General features: G+C 39.8%; 1 protein-coding gene across 3 annotated transcripts in view; it reads left to right on the top strand.

Annotated features, from left to right (window-relative positions):
• Positions 1–21,039, top strand: part of ARK2N (arkadia (RNF111) N-terminal like PKA signaling regulator 2N) — an 81,400-nt gene extending 60,361 nt beyond the window's left edge. For all 3 annotated transcript variants that reach the window (XM_028098201.2, XM_028098202.2, XM_028098200.2), the window contains 2 exons: positions 9,505–9,631; positions 17,561–21,039. In XM_028098201.2, coding sequence (XP_027954002.1) covers positions 9,505–9,631; positions 17,561–17,750 — 317 coding nt within the window. In that variant the 3' untranslated portion in view covers positions 17,751–21,039. The remainder of the gene's footprint in view (positions 1–9,504; positions 9,632–17,560) is intronic.
• The last annotated feature ends 1,874 nt before the right edge of the window (positions 21,040–22,913 follow it).

The following is a 22,913-nucleotide window of genomic DNA, read 5'->3' as shown; positions in this document are numbered from 1 at the left end:
TTGTTTAAAACATCACTAGCCTTTATGTACTTAATTCTATTTTTGATTGTTTTTTTTGAATTTCAGTCACAAATTTTTAAAGAATATATCACTCAGGTACCTTCTTAAGAGCCACCATTCTTAAATGAAACATTACAAAAATATGTAATGGAAACACCCACAGCTTCAACTCTGTTCCCTTTCCTTTTCCCTCTCCATTCCAAAGCTGTCTTGAATTTGGTGTATTTAATGTTTGGTATTCCCGTGTGTTTCTTTATATTTTTACTGCATTTATTATGTCTCTGTAAACAAGCATGTTTTAATACTAATTGATATTATATTGAACGTAACGATTTGTAACTTGCTTTTTTCAACATTTCGTGTTTTGTTCTTGTTGATAAATATAGCTCTAGTTCATTCATTTTTCACTGCTGTTTAGTATTCACTGTATGAATATATCATAGTTGACCTACCCATTCTCTTTATTGGACATTTAGGATGCTATTCCAAATGATGCTACCATTAACATTTCTTGTACATGTCTTTTGGTACACGTATGTGATTAATTTCTTTAGGATATGATATATAGAGAACATATGCATGTATTGGGCCACACATATTGTGTGTAGATTTTTGTATATCATCACTGTTCAACAGATCCTCATCACATTTTCTTATGAAGCCATATATTGGCTCAAAGTCTTTTCTAAATCTGACAATCAGGTATGTGAGTGATAAAACTTAATAATACACTATGGTCTTGATATAATTGTCTTAGTGGGAGCCCATCTCGCAAATTTTGAATATACTTAACAGTGCCACAACAAAATGTTAACAGAATTCATGCTTGCTTGCCAGTTTATAGTTTTGAGATTTGAACTCTAGCATCAATGAGATGTCATTCTTATGGTTTGAGTTTAAGGTAAGTTTTTTTTTTTTAAGATTTTATTTATTTCGGAGGGAGAGAGAGACAGGGAGGGAGGGAATAAAAGAGAGAATGAGTGGGGGAAGCAACAGAGAGAGAGGGAGAAGCAGGCTCCCCACTGAGCAGGGAGTCTGATGCATTTGGATCAGGACCTGAAAGGCAGACGTTTAACTGACTGAGCCACCGAATTGCCCCCCCTTTTTTAGATTTTTTTTTTTTTTAATTTATTTGCAGGGAGACACAGCGAGAAAGGGGAACACAAGCAGGCGGAGTGGGAGAGGGAAAAGCAGGCTTCCTGCGGAGCAGGGAGCCCAATGCAGGGCTTGATCCCAGGACTCTGGGATCATGACCTGAGCCAAAGGCAGACGCTTAACGACTGAACCACCCAGGCGCCCCCACCCAAGTGCCTCTTAAGATAAATGTTCTTGTGGTTAATCTGAGTTGTCCTACTCTCCCTCCCAACAAAATAAAAACCCAGTCACTGAACAGACTCTTCAGGGGTTAATCAGTAGCATTTCAGATCAGGTGTGCAGCCCCACTCCATTTAGGATGCTATAAGTATTCCTTGGAGATAGAGTAGCTTGCCTCTTTTTCCAGGCAATTAGACAATGATTTTTTTTTTAAGATTTTATTTATTTGAGAGAGAGAGTGAGTGAGCAGGGAGAGCGGGGGTGGGAGAAGGAGACACAGACTCCTAGCTGAGCAGGGAGCCCGATGTGGGGCTTGATCCCAGGACCCTAGGATCATGACCTGAGCCGAAGGCAGCTGCTTAACTGACTGAGCCACCCAAGCATCCTAGGTGATGTTTGTATATGGAAAAGAGTTTTTACTCTTCAGTTTTAGTTTTAACCAAGGAAAAGAATTGAGATAATAGGAAAGCCAGTGGTCAACAAAAGACCTAAGCTTTCCATTTCAGCTGTTGTCATGTGTTTCCTTCTTTCCTGATGCTAGAATTGAACAGTGTAGTAGGTAGCAGCCTGCTGCCAACAAACAGCCTGGTTTGAACCAGCAGCCACTTACATACTGTGTGAACTCAGGTAAATTACATAAAGCCTCAGTTTTTCTTCTCTGCAAACCGGGATAAAACTAGTATCCATCCCAAAAGGTTATTGTTCCCATTAGGTGAAATAATGTCCATACTGTACTTAGTGCAGAATACAGCACAAGGTAGGACCTCAGGAATGCTGGCCGGCCTTATGTTAGCGTACGTATGCTGAAGTAGGCTGAGTAAGGAAGTGATTAATGGACCTAATCAGTGAATTTCTAATTTACTGTTCTGTCCCGGAGTGAGTTGCTCTGGCCACAGGAATTTCCTATACTTGGCCTGAGCATAAAAATTACTTAGGGTGCTTCTAAAAATTCAGAATCCTAAATTTCTCCCTGAGGATTCTGTACATAGATCTGGTATGGGGTCTGGAAAATCTGTTTCTAGTAATCACTCCCAGGTAACTCTTGTGTTGGACATGTTGAGGAAACTGTATCAGTAAATAGGAATATGGCTTAATTTTTACTTATTGCTAGTAGTAGTTCACTGTAAATGTAAAAGTAGATAAGGCTAAAACAAGCAGAAATCTGAAGTACTCTTGGTATGGAAGGCTTATAATTGTGGTAAACTAAATTTATTTAGAGTGAACCCCCCCCCAGAAATTAAAACTTTTATAGAAATGATATGTTTTTCCCATCAGCCTTCTTATCAAGAAGGTAGCCCATGAGCATGTTCCCATCCTTAAAATAGGGATGATGATCTTGATTTGTCCAGAACACTAGTTATAGTGCAGAGAAACAAATCTTGGGTTTCCTGTTCTTAGCCTATGGCTTTTTATAATCAGACCAGAATGGCCATGTTTCTATTAATAGCACTTTGAAGTCAGTGTATCAGTCTTGTGAAGGAGACCACATTTGGTCAGGTTTCGCTTGTTTTTACCTGGTCCTTATGAACTCTAAGATTTTAGTTTTCTGACCCTCTTTTGCCCTACTTTTTAAAGTTTTTCACATTCTTACTGAAAAAACTAAATGCAAGGTAATAATTCACTTGTTTTCAAGCTAAATGAACGATGACTTGAGATATTAACCTTTTTATACCTAATATGTCGCTGTCCTCCTGTCCTTTAACGTGCTGCAAATTGGCTTTGGACTAGTTCTTAGTAGATTTGTGATTTTAAAAGTAGCTACATTATTTCTTTTGAAGACAAAAAGAAAATGTTTGCCGTGATAATTTAGTTATTATTTTATGCTGTTTTCTTTCTGACTTGTGTATTGAAACGGTCTTTAGAATTTCTCATAGAGTGAAAGAAGTTATCTTTCCGAAGAGCTACACAGCCAGCTGCCCCCATAGTTAAATAAGTCCTCTGACTTATTTTCAGTTTACTATATGGTAATTGTGGTATTTACACTTTTTCTACAGGGCTTATTCTTGTCCTGCAACAGGAAACTGATTATTGCCACTGACAGTATTCGAGAACCCCAGAGCATCTTTGAGGCTCCGTTTTGTGTATGTTTTAGCCATTGCTCTGTCATTGGATTCCTGTGAGGTCATGGGTTGGAGGGTTGACAGTGGAGGATGGCCCAAAGGCCAGAGAATCTGAAGCTGTGCACAGGAACTCCCAAAGGAATGTATGACATACTGAAGAGGGTTACGTTGAGAGAAAAGGACTAATTGCCCTGGCTCTGAAATAGACCGCAGAGGGGATATATTCCTGGCTCTTGGAGAAAGCCTTGGTGTCTCTTGTAGAGCATGGTGTCCCATAAACTTGGTGGGGTCGCAGCTGACTTACTATCTGAGTGGCACATTTTATCTAATGGCTCTGACGAGAAATGTGGCAAAACTCTCACAATCATTAGTCTAGAGTTAACATTCACCAGGAAATTTGTGTTTAGCCCCCATCACTTAATCTCAGCGTCCCTTATTTTATTTTATACTGATTTTTAGACTAAAGAGTAAAAATACTGGCCACAGGAGCCAACCCTGATTTTAAGTGATCAGTTTTAGAACATCACACAAGTTCTGTAAATATCAGCAGGGTGGGATTACAGTTTTTATGGCCCAGATTGTGCTAACAAAATGGTTTGACTTGATGTAATAATGGGAAGGTGGTATGTAAAATACTAGTTTCTGGATCCATAATGGATGAATAACGTTAGAAGAATCTTAAATATTGACGGTAGTTACCTTGTTTTTCTTAAGATACTATAGTAAAATTGTGAGTAAAAGTAGCATAGTAATTTTTCATTTCTTCCCCTTTATTATTTTTCTGTTCTTCCCCTTTCTTTAAACAAAGAAAGGCAAAGAGATATTTCCAGATCTGAAGTGAGGCTCTGTAGGTGATAGGGTCAGAATGAGGGGCCTAATCAATAAAGATTGGTTATTCAGAAATATTGATGACTGAGACAGGACATTTCATAAGTTGGAATTATAAATTAGAACTGTAGGCTACCCTCAGATAAAAAAAAAAGAATTAAAAAAAATTGGAACTATGGAGAGAGAACTGAGCACAGAGATACTAAGAACTAATTGTGTCATATTCTTGTCATGTTTTCTTAATTACTGTTGAAAAGATTTGAGTCTTTTCAAGGAGGAGTAGTTTAGTTATAGCAACCATGATTCCTACAATCTGCCCTTTTAGTTTGGTTTAATTCAGTTATCTTGTTTATTTTTATTTTTATTTATTTATTTATTTTTTAAAGATTTATTTATTTGAGAGAGCGAGAATGGGAGAGAGAGTACATGAGAGGGGAAGAGGGTCAGAGGGAGAAGCAGGCTCCCCGCCGAGCAGGGAGCCCGATGCGGGACTCGATCCCGGGACTCCAGGATCATGACTTGAGCCGAAGGCAGTCGCCTAACCAACTGCGCCACCCAGGCGCCCTCTTGTTTATTTTTAGGATGGTAAGGGCTGAGCCCCTTGCTATGAGTCTAACCACAGGGAGTGTTAAGTGCCTCTTGAGCCTTGGCTCCCTAGAGAGTAGGTGTGGAGAATTTGGGGGTGGTTGTCCACATGAATAACAAGCACTCACATAGTCATAAGTAATCATGGTAGCAGGACTTAAAGTGGAAAGAGAGAGAAACTAACCCCGGTGCCAGTAACGTTCCATGGAGGGGTGAAACTGTCCTGTAGTTAGTATTTGGAAGTGCTCTGGGAGATGGGGGCTGCTGGTGTTGTACATGAGGATGGAGGGCAGTATTCGTAAGTGATTGTGGTCCCCCAACTGTGGCGTAGGAGCAGCTTCCAAGGACTACATGGTTGGTGGCATTTTCAGGAGAGTCGGATTTCCACAGGGAGGTGAAAAGTTCAGTGCAGTTTTCCATGGATCTGGCATTCCAGAGGGCAGTGGAAAGGTTGTAGGAAGGTAAGTGTGGGTGGCTGGAGCAAAGGAGAATAACAGTGGAGTGGAGGATGAGACAGGAGAGCAGTGGATGGGTCCCAGAGGCTTGTGTTTGTGGGTGGCCAAGAAGATAGAATTACAGTGTTTTACTTCTCATAATCACTGGTTTTCTTGCTACCTCTTCCTCTTGCTTTCTCCTTTTCCACGGGGGCTCTTGTATACTCTCATGCTGTTACTTCCCTTATACTGTTCTTCCGCCTCACTGACCCATCACCCAGCCCTTTGCCAGCCCCCTGCTAGCGTCACTTCTTGCCTGCTCCAGCATGTTTAAACCCAGCTCTCCTGTGCCATATCCCCAGCTCCCTGTATAGCGGGCTTTCCTGTTGCACCTAGCTGGCATAGTCTGATCCCTGGACGCACACTTGGAACCTGTATCACTCTGCTTAGCATAGCTGGAGAAAATCAAATAGCGGCAGAATCGTGGGTTGAGTTAGCTTCCTAATCTGCAGTGTCACCCTGGCTCTCAGTGCTGCGCAGCAGATCCTGTCTTTCCTTAGGCAGTTCTGTCTTCATATGGCTATTTCACTTTTCTGAACCCTCACCCTGCAACCCACCCACACCTGTGCTCTGCACATGGCCTTGCCGCATTCTTCACAGATGAACCTTGCCTCAGCCTTCTGCCATCACGCCTGTTTCTGCTCTGCCTTTTTTCCACATATGGCCGGGTCTCTCCCATCTTTTAACGTTCTTCATACACACACATCCCTCTCCCTCAAACCCATTTTCCTTGCTCAGTACTATCCTATTGCCTTTTTCTTCATAGCCAAACTATTTAAAATGTGTCTGTTCTTCCTTCCTTTCTGTTATTCTTCAGCTTGCTTTGCTACATTGGGTTTAGCCCTGTCACTCCTCTGAGGCTCTTCTTGCCAAGGTACATGTATGGTCATCTTATTGCTGATTCTAGTGGACTCTACCTAGTCCCTCTTCTCATTGGGCCTCTCTTTTGGGCACTGATAAGCACTTCTTCCTAGAAATGCTCATTCCATGGTGTCCTGGCTTCATATTTTAAGGTTTTCTTTCTACCTCTCACTTAACTTGGTGAGCTCCCCTTCATCTGTCCGTCCTTAATTATTGGTGTTTGTCAGGGTTCTGTTCTAGGCCTCCTTCACTCCTCTGCTGCCCTTTGCCTTCCCACCTACTGCCGAGGACTCTATTTCCTCCCCAGACCTCTGACCTGAGCTTTAGAATAGTAACCCCAGCTGTGCCTGTTGGACATCTTAGAGGCACGCCATCATCATGTCCTGAGCAACCACCCTCATTTGTTCATTGGTGCACTGAAGGGCATTGTAACTCTGTCCAGTTACCTAAAGCAGAAACCTAGCCATTATTTTTTGCTAAGTTTGTTTGTTGATTTGCCTGATTCCCAGCATTACTAACCCTCTGTATATACATGTACACAGATAGTATCCCCCCATTTTGTTTCTTTACTAGTTTAGGCCATAGTAGTCCTTTCTCACCCAGGAAACTATAGCAGTCTAACTGGTTTTCTTGCCTTTCATAATTCCCTGCCCTGATATTAGGTCCATTTGTACACTCCAAAAGGAAATTTTTGAAAATGGAAAACCAGATCATGTCACTGCTTAAATTCTTCAGTGGTTTCCTACTTCTCAAGTTCAAGTCCAGACACCTTACCTTCTGAGCCCTGCTGACTTTCTCAGCCTCATTTCCCATTACTGTTTCTACTACATTACCCCACATTTTAATGAATTATTATACCCTAAAGGGCAACACAGTGTTCCTTACTGCTACTTTTCCTCACCTGTGCCTACTCTTCCCTAAGAGCTCTGCATCCTCGATTATTCCCAAGTCTGGGAAATTTCCCTTTTCTGTGTCTTTAAACGTACTCCTTACTTCTCTAACAGAGCAATTTTCAAGCCATAGTATGATGGACTGCTTTTTATAATACCTGAGTATATTGTGAGCTAGTTGAGGGTAGACACTATATACCTCCTGTCTCTGTTCTCCGTAATATTCCTAGCACCTAGTGCATAGCCTGTCATAAACAAGTATTTATTGTAGGAACAAATAGATGAGGTAAATTGTTATAGTTGTACAAAGCAAGGCTGCTCAAAAGATTGAATATGGACAAGTTGAAGGTTTGAAAAAAGACTATCAATTTATATTTCTTCCTAGCAGTGCAGTAGGAACAGTACATGTGATAATAGTTGTAACTTCAACACTGAACTAGAAATTGGACAAAACACTTGACCACAAGCAAGGTATTGGGGTCAGAGCAAGAATCTGAGTTTACCAAATCAAGACTTAACCATACATACTCCCCATTTAAGCAACCACCCCAGATTTAACAAAACTGGGTTTTGTCTGGTGAATGCTGCCTTTCATATGCTCGTCGGATTCAGTTATTTCCCCACTGCCAATATTTAGAATCCTATTTCTGCTGTTCTTTAATAGAGAAAGTCAAGCCCTTGCAGACTGTAATATAATCTCAATCACCAGTTGTATCTGGGAGCCATTTTAAGCTTTGTGGTCTTCTGTTTTCTCATATGCATCATAGTCAACCGAATAAAAAAAGATAATATTAAAGAATTGTAAAAAGAAAAAAAAAAAGACCCACAGTTATATTCAAACTTGATTGCCTTTTACCAGCTTTCACCCAGCACCAAAATATTTTTATAGTGTTATATGTGACACTTTCTGTGTTATGCATACACTTCCCCAAGTTTCTTCGTAGGCAGTAGTCACTGTCTTTGGACATCATTGCATTTTGCTTATTTAAAGTTTTTTCCCTTAGGCTAAATTCTCAGAGATGGGACTGCAGGGTCAGAGGGTTTAAAAATTAGAAGGCTTTTGCTTTGGGACTGTCTATAACTTTCCAAAAGGGTTATACTGAAAGTTCTCAGGAGTATGAAAGTACAAGGTTTCTCAGTGACCTTGAAGCATTGGAATGAGTGATGTGAAGGGGGATGAGGGAGGGGGAAGTGAGAGTCGTGTGTGTAAAATCTTACTGATCGTGGTTTATATGAGGTGTCACCAAGGATTTTATTTTTTTTTAAAAGATTGATTGATTGATTGATTTGACACAGCGAGAGAGGGAGCACAAGCAGGGGGAGTGGGAGAGGGAGAAGCAGGCTTCCCGCCGAGCAGGGAGCCCGATGCGGGGCTGGATCCCAGGACCCTGGGATCATGACCTGAGCCGAAGGCAGATGCTTAACGACTGAGCCACCCAGCCGCCCCAAGGATTTTTTTTTTTTAAATATAGAGACATAATATTGTGTCAGATGACAATATATTTAAATAAAAATACCTTTTAAAGAGTAATTGAAAATTTGTACCTGTTGCAACTCGGTTTTTTCATAACTCCTAGATATTCTAAATTTCCGAAAGGCCAGAACACTTAAGAGCTGGGTACATAGACTGAATTATTTTAACTCTTGTTAGAATTGTTTATATCGCTGTGTACTTTGCTACTTGCTCTTAGCCTTTATTGAGAGAGTTCTATGAAGCTCATGTTTTCGGTGCGTTGGAGAGTGTGTTTTACTGCACCATGTAATAGATGCTTTGTGAAGCCCCTTGTGAAAAAGTTCTTACATGCCCCAATGCCACAAATTGTTACGCTTTTCCAAGAGTATGTGGTTTCCTTCTGTCTAATAAGAACTGTCAGCAACGTACAGGTTATATTTCAGTTGCTCGGAACAAAAACTGTGATCTGCCTCTAGCCTTTTCTTTTAGATGTGGTTTAGATTTTGTCAGCTCTCCATTCCTTTTGAGAAAGACTGTTAAAATTGTTTAAAATTTAAAATTGTTAAATCCTTCATAAAGCATTCCAGTATAAATATGATATTAGTGAGTATTTCTGTTATTTATTCCACTTATGCCTTTGAACATTTCTGGTTTAGAATTTTGTTCTACTAAAATTCACCGGTTAGCAGTAGAGAACCCTGTTGCCCCCTAGGTGGTGACAAACCTGTTATACAGGTCATTTAAAACAGACAGGAGTTGAATGCAAAAAGCATTGTGGAATAAAATAGAGTATTATCACAGTTTATATATACCTATTTACTAAAGTACTCAAAGTTTTTTTTTTTTTTTTCTTCCTAAGGAATAGAGAGCCAGAGACTTGACAGTTTCACTCTGGTGAGCTCTCTTACAGCAGTCCTGTTTCTGTGATTAAACCTTGATGGGAAATCTGTCAATGAGTTGTTCAGGCTGCTTGTAGGAAGTCAAACTGTAGAGCTTATTTTTTCCCCCTTCTCTCTCAGGTCATTTGGATCCAGGATTCCTAGCAAGTGACAAGACATCAGCTGGCAATGCACCTCTCAATGAAGAAATTAATATTGCCTCTTCAGATAGTGAAGTGGAGATTGTGGGAGTTCAGGAACATGCAAGGTAGGATATTAAGTGGAGCATTCTGATATTTTAAATGTGAATTTGATTTTAACGAGAAGCCAAGTGAGAAGAAAATGGTAGTCCTCATGGCATGGCTGGCATGAATGGTGGGAGCTATCTCTCAGCTTCCTTTGGCTTAAAAAATGCTTTTTGATTAGACATGATATGAGCTTCAGAATGTGTTGCATATTGTCTCCTATCAAAAACTTTTCAACCATACATGTATGTGAAATAGAACTGATGTTTTCCTCTTTTATTTTTAGCAAATGTCTAGATAGCTTGACAGATTTTTCTCTTATGGCTTAAGTATCACCCTACTTTTCCCCCTGTCATTCATATTTTCTTGCCTTTCACTTTATCTGGAAATCTTTTGGGAGCAAACAATTGGTAAATATACATCGGACATCATACCTCTATTGCTTGTTTCCTAAAGCACCTCTCCTTATCTTTCATTAAAACTTGTGAGTTGCTCTGTCTGTTCCTAACATAGTAGATTTCTAGTGATGTTCATGTGACTCAGGCAGTCCTCTTTTTTTAGGATTAAAAAAAGCCACAAGATGTCAACTTTGTGTAGTATTACAAAAATTTTTGAAATTTGTCATTCTTTAGGTTTAGGGGTGAGCAGACTAGCCCACAGGTCAAATCTGGTCTGCTGCCTGTTTTTGTATGGACCTTAAGCACAGACTGGTTTACATTTTTAAATGGTTAAGGGTAGGGGGAGGGGAGATCAAAAGAAGAAGAAGGTTTTGTGACATGTGAAAATTATATGAAAAGAAATTCAAATAAATTGCATTTATCCATAAATAAAATTTTATGGGAACGGAGCCATATTTGTTCATCTACATATTGTCTATGGCTGTTGCCCTCCAGTGACAGTGTTGAGAAGTTTCAGCAGATGCCTCATAGTCCTCAAAGCCCAAGATACTTACCTCTACCCCCTTGTAGAAAAAATGTACTGACTCTCGCTTTAAGATAATGTTCCTAAGAATTAGTTATAGCCCTCTCAGCGGTACTCCTGAGGAACATTTCACACACACACTAAAGAACAAAAATGTAGACTTTGGAAAATCTGTATTCTACATTAGCAAACAACTTTTCTCCTGGGCCACAAGAGTTAAGTTGTGATTTCCTGATTGCCCCAAGTAGGTATATGATACAATATCTATATTACCTGGCTCTTAGATCTGATTTTATTCTTTGGTTAGAAAGGTAATAAAACATTCACCAGCATTTCTTCTGTCATGTATATAAAAGGTGAACTTAGGAGTGGAGAGTGCAGGCAAAATACACATGTGTGTAACTTGAGGCTATGTTTGTCTTAATGAGAACTGATCTAATTTCTGAGAGCATTTTTCAGGTCGTACCTGTTGGGACTTTAAGGATGTAGAGTTAAGTCATTGTTTAATATGTCTTCTCCCCAAAAGTGGCCCGTACTCAGATGTTATCAGACTTAAACACTTCCTCCTCTCTCCTGTGTTTATGCCATAAGTATGTCTGCATGGCTGCTTCCTTTTTTCTTTCCCGTTTTTAATGGTTATTTCCCCTATTCTGGTGGGAAAGAATTTTCATTCTTCAGTCTTTCCTTAATCTCCTTCTTTGTCCTTTTTTTTCTTCCTTAGTCAAGAACTTTTCCCTGTTCTCTCTTTTCATCTATTCGCCACATGCCAACTTATCCCTCAGATGAGAGGATAGAGCTTCTGATTTTTTCCTTTACTTTAGCATGTGTTTGCCATTATTTATTTTACCATTGTTCCTTACAATATAGAAGACATGATTATCCTTTAATCCCTACCATAAACCTTATCTTGCCTATTAACAAATTGATAGAGGTAAATTATCTTCAGTTTTGCCAGGAGCACATTATCCATTCACCAACTTCCTCTTGAGTTACATTTCATGTTTTAATTCACTATTAGTCATGTGTTCCTACTGAAGTAGCAAAGAGTAGGTAATAACCTGTGTTGCTTACCTGATCTCTTTGTCTCTGAGACATATTACTTGGTCCAGTTCTCTATTAACTTCTATCAGATCTCCCTTCTTTACTGTTTACTTGTGCCTAGAAGTGTTACAGAGTGAGCCACCTTTCTTCTTGGCTTCTTTGTTCAACTTTTCTTCCATCATAAACTCTTTAGCTTCTTTTTTTCTACCAGTATTTTGGTATCTGGAGTTAAAATTATCATTATATTTCTGTTAAAACTTGGAAATTTAAATTCTAAGTTCTTACCCACCACACACACACACACACACACTCACTCTCACTCCCTCTCTCTTTCTCTAGTATACCCGTCTCCATACTTAATAGGTCTTTTATCCAGATTGTCATTTTACTCTATAGACCTGTTTGTTCCACTCTTAAACTAAGTCAAGTGACTGGCTACGTTGTAAATAATACGCTGTAATGTTACTTTCAAGGACTTTTTCTTTACAGGTTCTGGATCATCAGGATATGTTTTATTCTGATCCTTTGGTTTGGATCCTGTGGAAATGCTATCTTAGAGGTGACAAATTGATTATGAAATCTCAGAGATGGTGATTACTGCCCATATGATAGAATGTACAGTTGGCAAGTTTTGTTTGAGTACTTTGAACTGACTCCTGTGTCATTCTGAGGGGATCTTTTATTTTGCTTTTTGGGCCTAGCACTGAATAGAGTCTCACTGGCTCTTTTATGTCTTTCTGAACATTTTTCCAGTACTTTCTTTAGATGAAGCCTGACAGTCTTTTAAATATTTGAGATTTAAAAATCTGAGAAGCAGGTGGGGGGAGAAGCTCTCTTGGTTGCTTCAGAGTGACCACTTTGGCTGCCTGTATCTCATCTGGAATTTATTTCTTTTACAGGTCTAGGGTTGCAGTTATGAAGTATTGATGGGCTTCTGGCAGGGTTATCGCTTGGAAAAAGGTTTTAGGTTTTGATCCACATCTTTTCTAATTTGATTTGCATGCATAGATGTTTTGTGTGGATTTGGTTGTCCTGTTCTTATTTTTTCTTTTGATATTCTACCTTGCTGTGGGCTTTCTGAGAGTTTTTAAAAAACTCAGACGTGGTTCTTGAATTGTTCTCTTTGGGATTGGGATTGCTCTGACTTGAATTGTGTTGCCATTTTTCCATATTGGAAGCATTTTGTGTCACATTGACTCAGTAGTTCTAGTTATGTTGTGTCTTTTTTTTTAAACAGTTCTTCTTTTCTCGCATGTTAATATCTTTCCCTCCTTTTTAAATTTAGATTTTGATATGTTCTCTTAGTTTCTGTGTTTCTTCTAGTCATAGACTAGAAAGCATGTCTTCTGAACTAATGGTTTGAATGCATCTTTTATGGCTGTCTTGTATTGCTGTGATTAACTCCAGACATTACCTAAATGTTATCATTTCTAGATGTTAATTTTGGGACAGTCCATTTTCACAAGATGTTCTTCGCCAATGAGATAGAGACTTTTCCAGCACCTCTAGTTCCTCTGTGCCCATTTAATTTTGCAGAAGTTTTAATTTATGACCCTCTGCCAATATTTTTCTTTGTCCTTGGTCCTTTTTCCTTTTCTTCTACTAGCCTCATTGGTAATTGCCCTAGGAAGATGAATGCATACAGAATAGGCCTTTCTGTTACGGAACTGTTGGAACAGTTTCTTTGGTACCTGTCCTGTGAAGCTTTTGGGAATAATCAGATCCTTACCTCATTTCACTGTAGTCTTTGGTCCTGTGTTCATTTGTCTTAATGTTGGTTCATCTCTCAACAGAAGAACTGATGCTAGAATCCTTTTGCATTTAAGACTGATTGCTTCCTAGGACCAATTGCAAACATTAATCTTCAAAAAAGCAAGGGAGACGGACAGGCATTTCCCTGAAGCCAAGGATTCATTTCATCTTCACTTAAGAAAAATAAGTAGGAATATTATCTAAGAGGTCACGTTCATGCTCTATAAATGAGAGCAAAAATGATTAATGTTTAAGGTTGTTTTCTTAGGATAGTAAGGTAACTATCAAAAGCTGATCATCAGAGCCTGCCCTCTTTTTGTGTTTTTTCTTTTCCACTGTGAAGTCTCTCCTTTATTGGTTTCAGTATATGAAGAGCAGGAAATTATTCTTTCAAAACTTATTATTTATAAAGTAAGTTTTTTTGGGGGGAAGTGAGTCCTAAGCATTTTCTTGGATATGACTCAAAATATGACTCTAGGTTATGTTTTATGCCTATTGCCCATCATACACAGATTCGATGGCTTTGTGAAAGCACAGCCGGTATCTGCACTAGAATTGGATTGGATCAATTAAAAAACAGCTGAGTATGTTCCCACGCCAGATCTTTCATCATACAGAAAAGGGTTTTGTGATAATCCATGAAACTGTATTTTATGTTCCTAGCCTTACCAGAAATTTGAGCCTCTCGTATCCTTCTTTATAGGGCATCTCTATAGGGCTGATAACAGTTGTTCTGGTCCCTTTTCCTCCTGAAATTTTTTCCCTCCCTATCTGGTATAAGTTGATCTATAATGTACACCATCATATAAAATAGTTGAACTGTTTCTCCAGCATTCTTTTGTTTACCAGCTTGGGTCTTTTTGCCCTGTACTTAAAAAGGAAATGTGGTAAAAGCCTTGTTCTGGCCTCATCCATCTCTTAGCTACCATTTTATTCAAGAAGGTTGAGGTCATTAAATCACAAAAAATTTCTTGAATGTTTTATTGGCTTATAACACACACAGAAAAGTTGTAAGTGTACATTATACTTTTTGCAAACTGCCCACATTCAGGTAACTAGTCCTCTGATCAAGAAACAACTCCATCTTCCATTTACAACCTTCCCACCATTGTGCCCCCCTGTGACTACCAGCCTCACTTCTAAAACGAGAGTTTTGCCTGTATTCAAAATCTTAAAGTCGATACTAACCTTAGAAGTCATCTTAGAATACTCTTAATATTCCTAACAGATACCCTAGCACTTGCTTGAACGTTTAAAAGGCAGTGTATTCCATTAGCTGTAAATGTTGTGTAGTAATGATCATCTAAAACTTCCTTCCATAAACTGATTCGTGGTTGTTAGTTTGCTCTTGAGATCCCTGTACAAGGTGGATCACCTTCTTCCATGGTGATTCTCCCTTTTTTGGGAATTGACCTTCCAGTTGCAGTTAAATAGGAGCTGAGAAAGCTTTTGACTGAAGATGGGATCATCACATAATCCAGAGAATCTAAAATTTTGAAATGAGAGAAACAGACAGAGGGTTGAGGCTTGAATCAAATGAATGAGACCTAGTTATTCCATCATCCTTAGGTTCTTTGAGGTGCTCAAGTGTCTTTCCAGCAAATTCTTTTTTTTGCTTAAAGTAGTCCAAGTTGGTTTCCAGTAACTGGATTCTTATGTAACATAACTACAGAAGTGATCTAATTCAGAGAGTTGAAGTGCCTCATCTCCTTATTCTCCTTCTGTGTCTATCAGTCCTCAGTGGTATGTACTGTCTCTACACCTCTCACTCTCCTACTTTGAGTATGTTCTAGAATCTGCTTTGCTGTTTATTGAATGATTCCCAGGGGCCAGGCAGTGCTCCTTACAATCAGACATAGTATAGTGCTTCAGGTGCAGTCTGAGGAAGGCACAGTTACTTAGTGGAAAATAAACTCCCTGATGGAGACCTTTTTTGGGGTCCTGTGCTTAACTTGCTTAAGACCCTGGACAGTTGTTGTATGGCCTTGGTTTTCCCTTCTGTAAAATCTGATCCCTTTTATTTTATTTTTTAAAGATTTGTTTATTTATTTTAGAGAGCGCACTCAAGAGAGCAAGAATGAGAGTGAGCGTGGGGTGGGGAGGGCAGAGGGAGAGAGAAACTCTCAAGCAGACTCCACTATGATCTGGGAGCCTGACACCGGGCTCAGTCGTGACCTGAGCTGAAACCAAGAGTCAGACGCTTAACCAGCTGAGCCACCCAGGAGCCCCTGGATCAGATCCTTTTTAAAGCCACTCCCTTGTATGATTACTTAGGGAGCAGTGCAGAGTAAGAGTTGGGACTAAATACCTCTTTTATTTTGGAGATATTTCTAGGAATTCTGCCAAAGATTGCATTGATTCTCTCTCTAGCCATTCGTTCTCTGAATTCTGCTAAGTTCTAGCCTCCTTTAATTAGTACTTGTACAGATGAGCTTTTGAATTGTTGAAGAACTTTATATATTTAAATTGTTAATCTGGGCCTATTTTTGCACTTGGCTTTACACTCACTATGTTTTGCCTTATCTAATTTAATACACACATTTGTAAAGCAACAAGCTGATGTGAAAAGCAGTGGACTCAAGATCAGACCTGGCTTGAAGCTCTTTGGCCCACCACTTTCAAGCAGTGTGACCCTGGGCAAATCATGTAACCACTTGAATCCTGTTTCCCTTTTGGTTGAGTATGGATAGTAACTTCTCATAGGTCTACCTCATAGGTCTGTTGGGATTGTCAAATGAGGTGAGACTGCTTAAGAAACTCAGTATGCTAGTGCCATCAGTCATCAAAACCATTTCTGTAAATGTCGCATGGACTCCTTTGGCTGACATTCTTTTGTGATTACAAGATCACTTCATCTGAGTATACTTAATGGATTGGACAGATCTGGATTAGTCTTTGGACCTTATGTCTCATATTTTAGTGCTTTTCACTAGCTAATCTTTGAAACCATAGTAGCCTCTGGGTTAATAGCTACTTTGCCCATTCTGAACAGATAATGGGCTCTGGTATGGTAACAAATCCACAGTCTGCCCCTTGCTTTGGCCCCAGGGGATCTGTTTCTTGGCACCTCTCTTGGTAAAGGAGTAACTTTCAGGCTACCTTTGTAGGAGCAAGGCCTCTTTGCAGGATCTTAAGAGTCCTTCAGCAGTTTTGCAACTAAATCTTATCCATTGTTACCGTAATGTTCTTTTGCATCTGGTAGTGCAGGTAGCGGTGGGTAGAGCTGGAATTCTCCAGTGATCCAGCACCACTTGTTGTACGCAGCCTGTTCCAGCAGCTGCTCAGGACCCACTGTAGTAGTTTATGTGACTAGAATCCTACCAGCTGTCACTTTCACGTATATTACACAGGCTCTGGTCAGTAAGTTAGATGTGAGGACCAAAGTAGCACCAAAAGCTTGAGCGGCCTGCCTTCCCTCTCATCAGAATCCAGAGTCCCTCAGTGATTCATCCAGGAGGCTCGCAGTTCTAGCATTTGATTGGAATGTGGAATTCATTATGTCAGTGTTTCAGAAACCGTTTTCTTCCAGTGAACTCTTGGTGAGATTTATCAGCAAGGCAGTTATGTCCCTCTGATAAAGCACTTTTAGAGGACCTTAACAGACGGAGCACTTCAGCCTTGTTACTTTCCCTGAACTAAAATATAAAACACATAAGCAGTTCAGATGAATGAACCAGGTGTTCTGTTGTGACCTTCAGGATAAGGGAAATTGATCCTTTATGCATGACCTAGTACTTATAGACTCCTAGAAATCCAGTCTGTAAAGGAGTATTACTGTTACTCTCTTGGAAGATATTATTCCCAGGATGGCATAGAACTTATTTAGGAGAACAGCTTATACCTATATTTCTTACTGTTTCATTTGGTTAGACTAAGATTGTTTGGGTATCTTAATTTTGCTCTGGATTTATATTCTGCCCTGTCCTGAAGACCTCAGAGGTTTAATTGTGTTAAGAGAAACATTATGTTATCTGTCCATTTCAGTAACAGATCTAGACGTAACTCAGGAGTTTCTGAGACAAGACTCTTGTCCGTTTTTAGGCTAAATTGAGAGAGCCGGGCAGGTAGACAAAGAGGGAGGAAGAAGGGAAGGATATTGGTTGTGAGTTTCATGAACTCACACAGTAGGCTTATCTTTGTAAAAGTATCAGTCAGTGCTACTGAAGCCATATTGCCTTCTATTTTCCCTGTGGTGGGATTAACCAGGCTTATGCTTTTGCTCTTCACCTTGGTTGCAGGTGTGTTCATCCTCGAGGAGGTGTGATTCAGAGCGTTTCGTCGTGGAAGCACGGTTCCGGCACGCAGTATGTCAGCACCCGGCAAACACAGTCATGGACCGCTGTGACTCCCCAGCAGACTTGGGCTTCACCCGCGGAAGTTGTTGATCTTACCTTGGATGAGGATAGCAGACGTAAATACCTACTGTAATACACGGTCACTGTGGTTCCTCTGCACTGTTCCCTTCCACTTCCTCCTCCTCCTCTTTGTGACATGGAAGTTCATTGTCATAGCTTCAGCCTCAGAAGCTGTTTGTGGCATTTGTATAATCAAAACTCATGGAAAATTGCCCCCCTCCCCTCCTTTTTTTTTTTTTTTAAATTAAAAGAAGTCACTTAGGAAAATAACTTAGCACAGAGAAAAGAATTTCTTCTTTCCCTCAGTAGGAATATGAGGATGATGAATTTATTAGAGAGCTTCATGTTACTTGGTGACTTTTGATCTTAGGAAACTCTGCCTTCCTTTTAGAATAATATTTTAATTACCAGGTGAAATGGATATCAGTTTTTGAATCTTGTATTTATTTTTCTGTGTAATAAAATTAATATCTAGGCTTGACCACTGTCAGCCCACCCATTGGCACTCCTACCTTAGGGCATTTGCACATATTTAGTCAGGTCCTTCTTGGCACCTAGTAGGGCATGTGCATTTGAAAACCTGTCCTTAAAAATAGAAGACAGAAGTATTACTTTTCTTTTAGCTTAGTCTTCTGCCTTCTTTCCTGACTTTGCTCCTGGCTGACTTCCCATAATACAAATAATTGATACGGCCCTTTGTGTTTATAAATACTGCTAAGGTGACTTAGTTGGTCTCCTTGTTGCAATAATTCATAACTCTTTGGAAAATGTCTGCTTTTGGGGCAGAGGCATTTCAGATAGATACCCACCATGAGGTTTTCTGGGCATGGGAGGAGAGTATTAAGAGATCAGTAGGAAAATCTCTCTCTCTCAACTTTTTTTCCTGGTTTGTTCAAATAATGGGAGAACACAGAAACCTATTAGGTAGAATATGAAGAGTTGCATTCACTCTTAGACTGTGGGCACTTACAAGTCTGAGAAGACAGTGCCTTCTTTCATGCTGGTCTCTTCATACAGGAGGAACAACTGTTTTAACACTTGAGCTGAAATAGACCTGATGCTATATTTGGGTCTTTTTCTCCTCTACCATCTAAAAGTGGAAAAAGCAAAATGCACCATAAGAAACCAGATGCAAAGCACATAAATGACACTGTAGGTTTTACAGTCTCTCAATAAGCAAAGAGTGATAGGAGCTTCAGGGAATTCAGGAAATGCCAGTGTTGGAGTTTTGTGGCATTAGTTACTACCTTTTTTCCTCTAACATGTTGTAGTTAGTAGTGAATTCTTTTACAAGCAATACCTAGTTAGAACACTATGTACTGTGCACAGGGAGGAGTGAAGTACTATTGGCTTAGAAGACCTCATCTTTTGTTTTTCCGTGGTTTTTGTTTGCTTTTCTTTTGTTTCCATACTTGCCATATAACATTGCTGTAGCCCTTTGCTTCCCTCCCCAGATGCCGTGGTGGCTCTTCCTTATCATAAGAGCATGGAATTACCATTTTCAGTTGTCAATCAGTGGACACACATGTACCAAGTACCTGTCCTGCGTAACGCACGGTGCAGGGTAGGTGCAGCGGGGCTGCCAAGACAAATGGGGACACCCCTGCGTGCACATGCTTCAGAGTCCGCCTGGCTCCACCTGCCTGGCCTTTTCTTCTTCTTCTTCTTCTTTTTTTGGTAAAGACTCATTTAGTCCTTTACCCTTCTTCCTGCTGCTTTCGTTCTTCCATGTACCTCTTCCATGGGAGTGGATATAAGCGTGTGTCCTTTGATCTTCTCTGATAGCCTCTCATTTGATCTGGCCTCTGTTCTTCATCAACTTTTTATTTTCCTGTCAATCTACTTTTTAATAGATCAGGCTTTTAAAAGATCATGAACCTCCAGTTTTAGCACCTCATATATCAAGTCTCTCACATGGCCACAGTTTTAGACAAAAACCAAAGATCCAGAGGCCAGCGCGAAATAGGACCTTCTGCAGATTCACTACTGGTGTATCCTTGGACCTTCATATTTTACTTTAGGATTAATTTATTGAATTTTACTGTTACACGTTGTTTTTGACTTGAATTAAAATGCTAGACAAAGCAGAAATGTACAATTTCTGGTCTGTGTTCTCCAGGAAAATCATTGGGAAATGAATAGAGTGGATTATATGACTTGAAGTTTTTGCAGCTTATTTTTTCCCCAGCATCAGGGCAGAGCCCCATTTTAAAGAATGTTTTCGTATTATCTATTCTTATGTTAATAGTGTGTTTTGTCTACTTCCACACAGCAGGTGATTTCCCATGACATGCTTTCTTTAGCCCCTAATAGTCATCCTCTAAAGAGAATTCTTCTGGTGTGCTGTGTGCACTGTGGATTGGGAGCAGAGAGCAGAGTCATAACCAAGCTCTTCTGTGGCCTTTTGCTTTTACACCAGGTCACACTTTTCCCCGCACCTGCCCCTGTTCCAGCATCCTGACTACCTGACTTGATGCACCAGAGCAGGGATTTAGAAATTAATATGCAAAAGGGGGAGGGGAAGGGATGGTAGAGACAGTCAACTCTTTTCCCCTGCAGGGTTGGGATTTTTCCACCTACTAACTAGAGAGAGACTCTGTTTCAACTCTTCTTTCATTGCCAGATCCAGAAGAGTGGGGGTGTGGTTTCTGGCAAGGCATTGTACTGATAAAATTCTGTGGGTAACAACTCCTGTGACATTTGAAATTTCTCTTAAAGGGATTGTTGTTAACCAAAGTGTTGGATTTGGTAGCGTAAATACTTCTTTATGCTTCACAGAACATTGTTCAAAGTAATATCTCTGCTAAAGTGGTGCACTTGGGTCACAGGTTGGATTGTGGCACAAATTCAGTTAAGTCCCTTCCTGCCCTCCGGTTTGAGAGCACAGAGCAAGAACTGGCTGTCGCGTCCTTGTTGCTGCCCTAGAACTAGAACACGTACATGCTGCTCACCAGCAGCTGTCTTCTCATTCTGATGGAAGGGGCAAGACTGAATGGACTCCAGTATTCGTTACAATTGAGCATTGCATAAACTCGGCTTTTATTGTTCTCAATTGTGAATATGAACCCTCTGATTTGCTAAGTTAGTCAGTTGTTCACTGTTACTTTTAGCAGATTAGCACCATAGTTAACTTAAAAATGAATTTGCCTGCTTTTTATACTGTGTCACAAGGTTTTTGAAAGAGCTGGGGACACAATGTTGTCTTTTACTTTAAACTTTTTTTTTCAAATGCAAGGAGCCCGTAATTTCTGTTTTCTAGTATGTGTATGATGTGACTTCCATGTATATATAAAAATGCGCCCTAACCAAACTTCCTCAGATTGTGCACTGTTTGTTTAAAATAATCACGTATTTTAGTCCAATGCTGTTGTATTTTTCATTTTATTTAAAACACTACATACTTCTTATTCTTTTAACAAATTTTAAAGGGTAGTGATCTTAAAAGAAAAATCACTGGATAACTAGGAAATATTTTTGTTGTTGTTTTGTTTTTTAAAGAGTACAAAGGTCCTATGAAGCCTTTTGCTCCTCTTACCATGAAAATGAAATGTTAGCCATTGTATGGCTAGGAACCAATGCACTTGGTGGTTAACAGGTCTGCTGTTGCTGGAGTGTGAGCGTGGACTTGATGCAGTGACGACAAATCATTGCTTAGAATTAATGTTTTAAAATGTGCAACTGTAGTTTTTAAAACAAAATTTAGTTCTTCTTTACATTCATTATTTAGTTTTTGTTTCCATTTAGTATTTAATGGTCTTTGGAGAAAAAAATAATAAAACAGAGTGTTATATATATATTTTTTGGTGCAAGATAAGATTTTCTGTTTTTTGAAATAAGTCTGTAGCATAAAGGTTAAACTATTTTAAGACAAAATAAAATAGAGTGTATTTAAACAATGATAATTTCTGAGGATTTTTTTTCCTATCTGCTTCAGTTAATTAGATGGTGTCTGGAGCAGCTTCTAAGTTAGCTTTTGGATGTGAAAGTGGATTATATTTTGTTAACAGATCTTATTGGCATGCCGACTTTTTCCAAGCAATAGTTGTATCCTACTCCCAAGATGTTTTGCACGTGGCTGTTGGTGTGTTCGATCTAGATAAAAGTCGCTTTGCACTGGCTTTCCTCTAGCCCCTGCCTTCCTTTCCAGCTAGGACCAGTGAGATTTCAAAGAGAGCAGAAAACTTCCTAGCACCTTTGCTCCTGGGCAGAAAACTCAGCAGACTGTTACTTCCCAGGGGCCAGCACCAGACGCCCAACTGCATGCACTTTGCATGTGGTTGAACATCGAATCAAATATAGGGGGTATCAAAACAGCCTAAAGAACTTGTCCTTTAATTTGGTTCTATATTCAGGGGTTTTATTTAGCTATAAAAATTATGGAAACTACATATTGACATCACATGACTTTTTTCATTTATCTTCATGTTAAAGGGAACAAGGAACTGAGGGGAATGAGGCCTGTTTTTACTAAAACACCACTCCTGGGTCTCTTCATGTTCCTCGGGAATTCTTGGTTCTACTTGCCCTGGAAAGGGGTCCATTAACAATGAGGAAATGCAGTGTTAGCAGTTGGGAAATGTTTTCAGCATTCTGGAACGGTTCTATTGAACTGCCTTGTATCTGAGACCTCGACATGTTAGTGCCTGTGAGAAACTCTTCTTTTCTTGGACTCCAGAAGAAAACTGTTTATCTAGGGCCCTGCTTTTGATCCCTTTTGCCCTCGGATGCCGCTTTTATAGAATGAGCAAGTAAAATAATTTGTGGCTAGTTCTTAATCTCATTCTGCCTTCCTCCTTCTATGCTTGGCTGGCTTTTGGCCTCGCCTTGCCTTATTGGTGTGTTTTTCACGGTAGATGACAGCTATTTATAACTTTACTCCTGAGAAAAATTATAGATAATGCTTGACCAAATATATAAATAGCTCTTTGGCTCCAATTTTGTAGCTGAAGTAAAGTGAACCTCTTCTAGGTTTTGTTGTGTGTGTGTGTGTGTTTTGTTTTTTAAAGATTTTGTTTAACGCAGAGAGCGCACAAGCAGGGGGAGCGGCAGAGGGAGAAGCAGGCTCCCTGCTGAGCAGGGAGCCCGATGCGGGGCTCGATCCCAGGACCCTGGGATCATGACCTGAGCCAAAGGCAGACGCCTAACGACTGAGCCACCCAGGGGTCCCTGGGTTTGGTTGTTTTAACTCTATTGCTCATCTAGGAAGGAGTGAACTTCCTAGGTCATTGGTAGGTCT

Source organism: Eumetopias jubatus, unplaced genomic scaffold, assembly GCF_037043125.1.
Source record: "Eumetopias jubatus isolate StellerSeaLion01/CBP00866 unplaced genomic scaffold, mEumJub1_p1.0 scaffold_16, whole genome shotgun sequence".
In the NCBI taxonomy this organism is placed as follows: Eukaryota; Metazoa; Chordata; class Mammalia; order Carnivora; family Otariidae; genus Eumetopias; species Eumetopias jubatus.
This window is presented reverse-complemented; position numbering and strand designations above follow the sequence as displayed.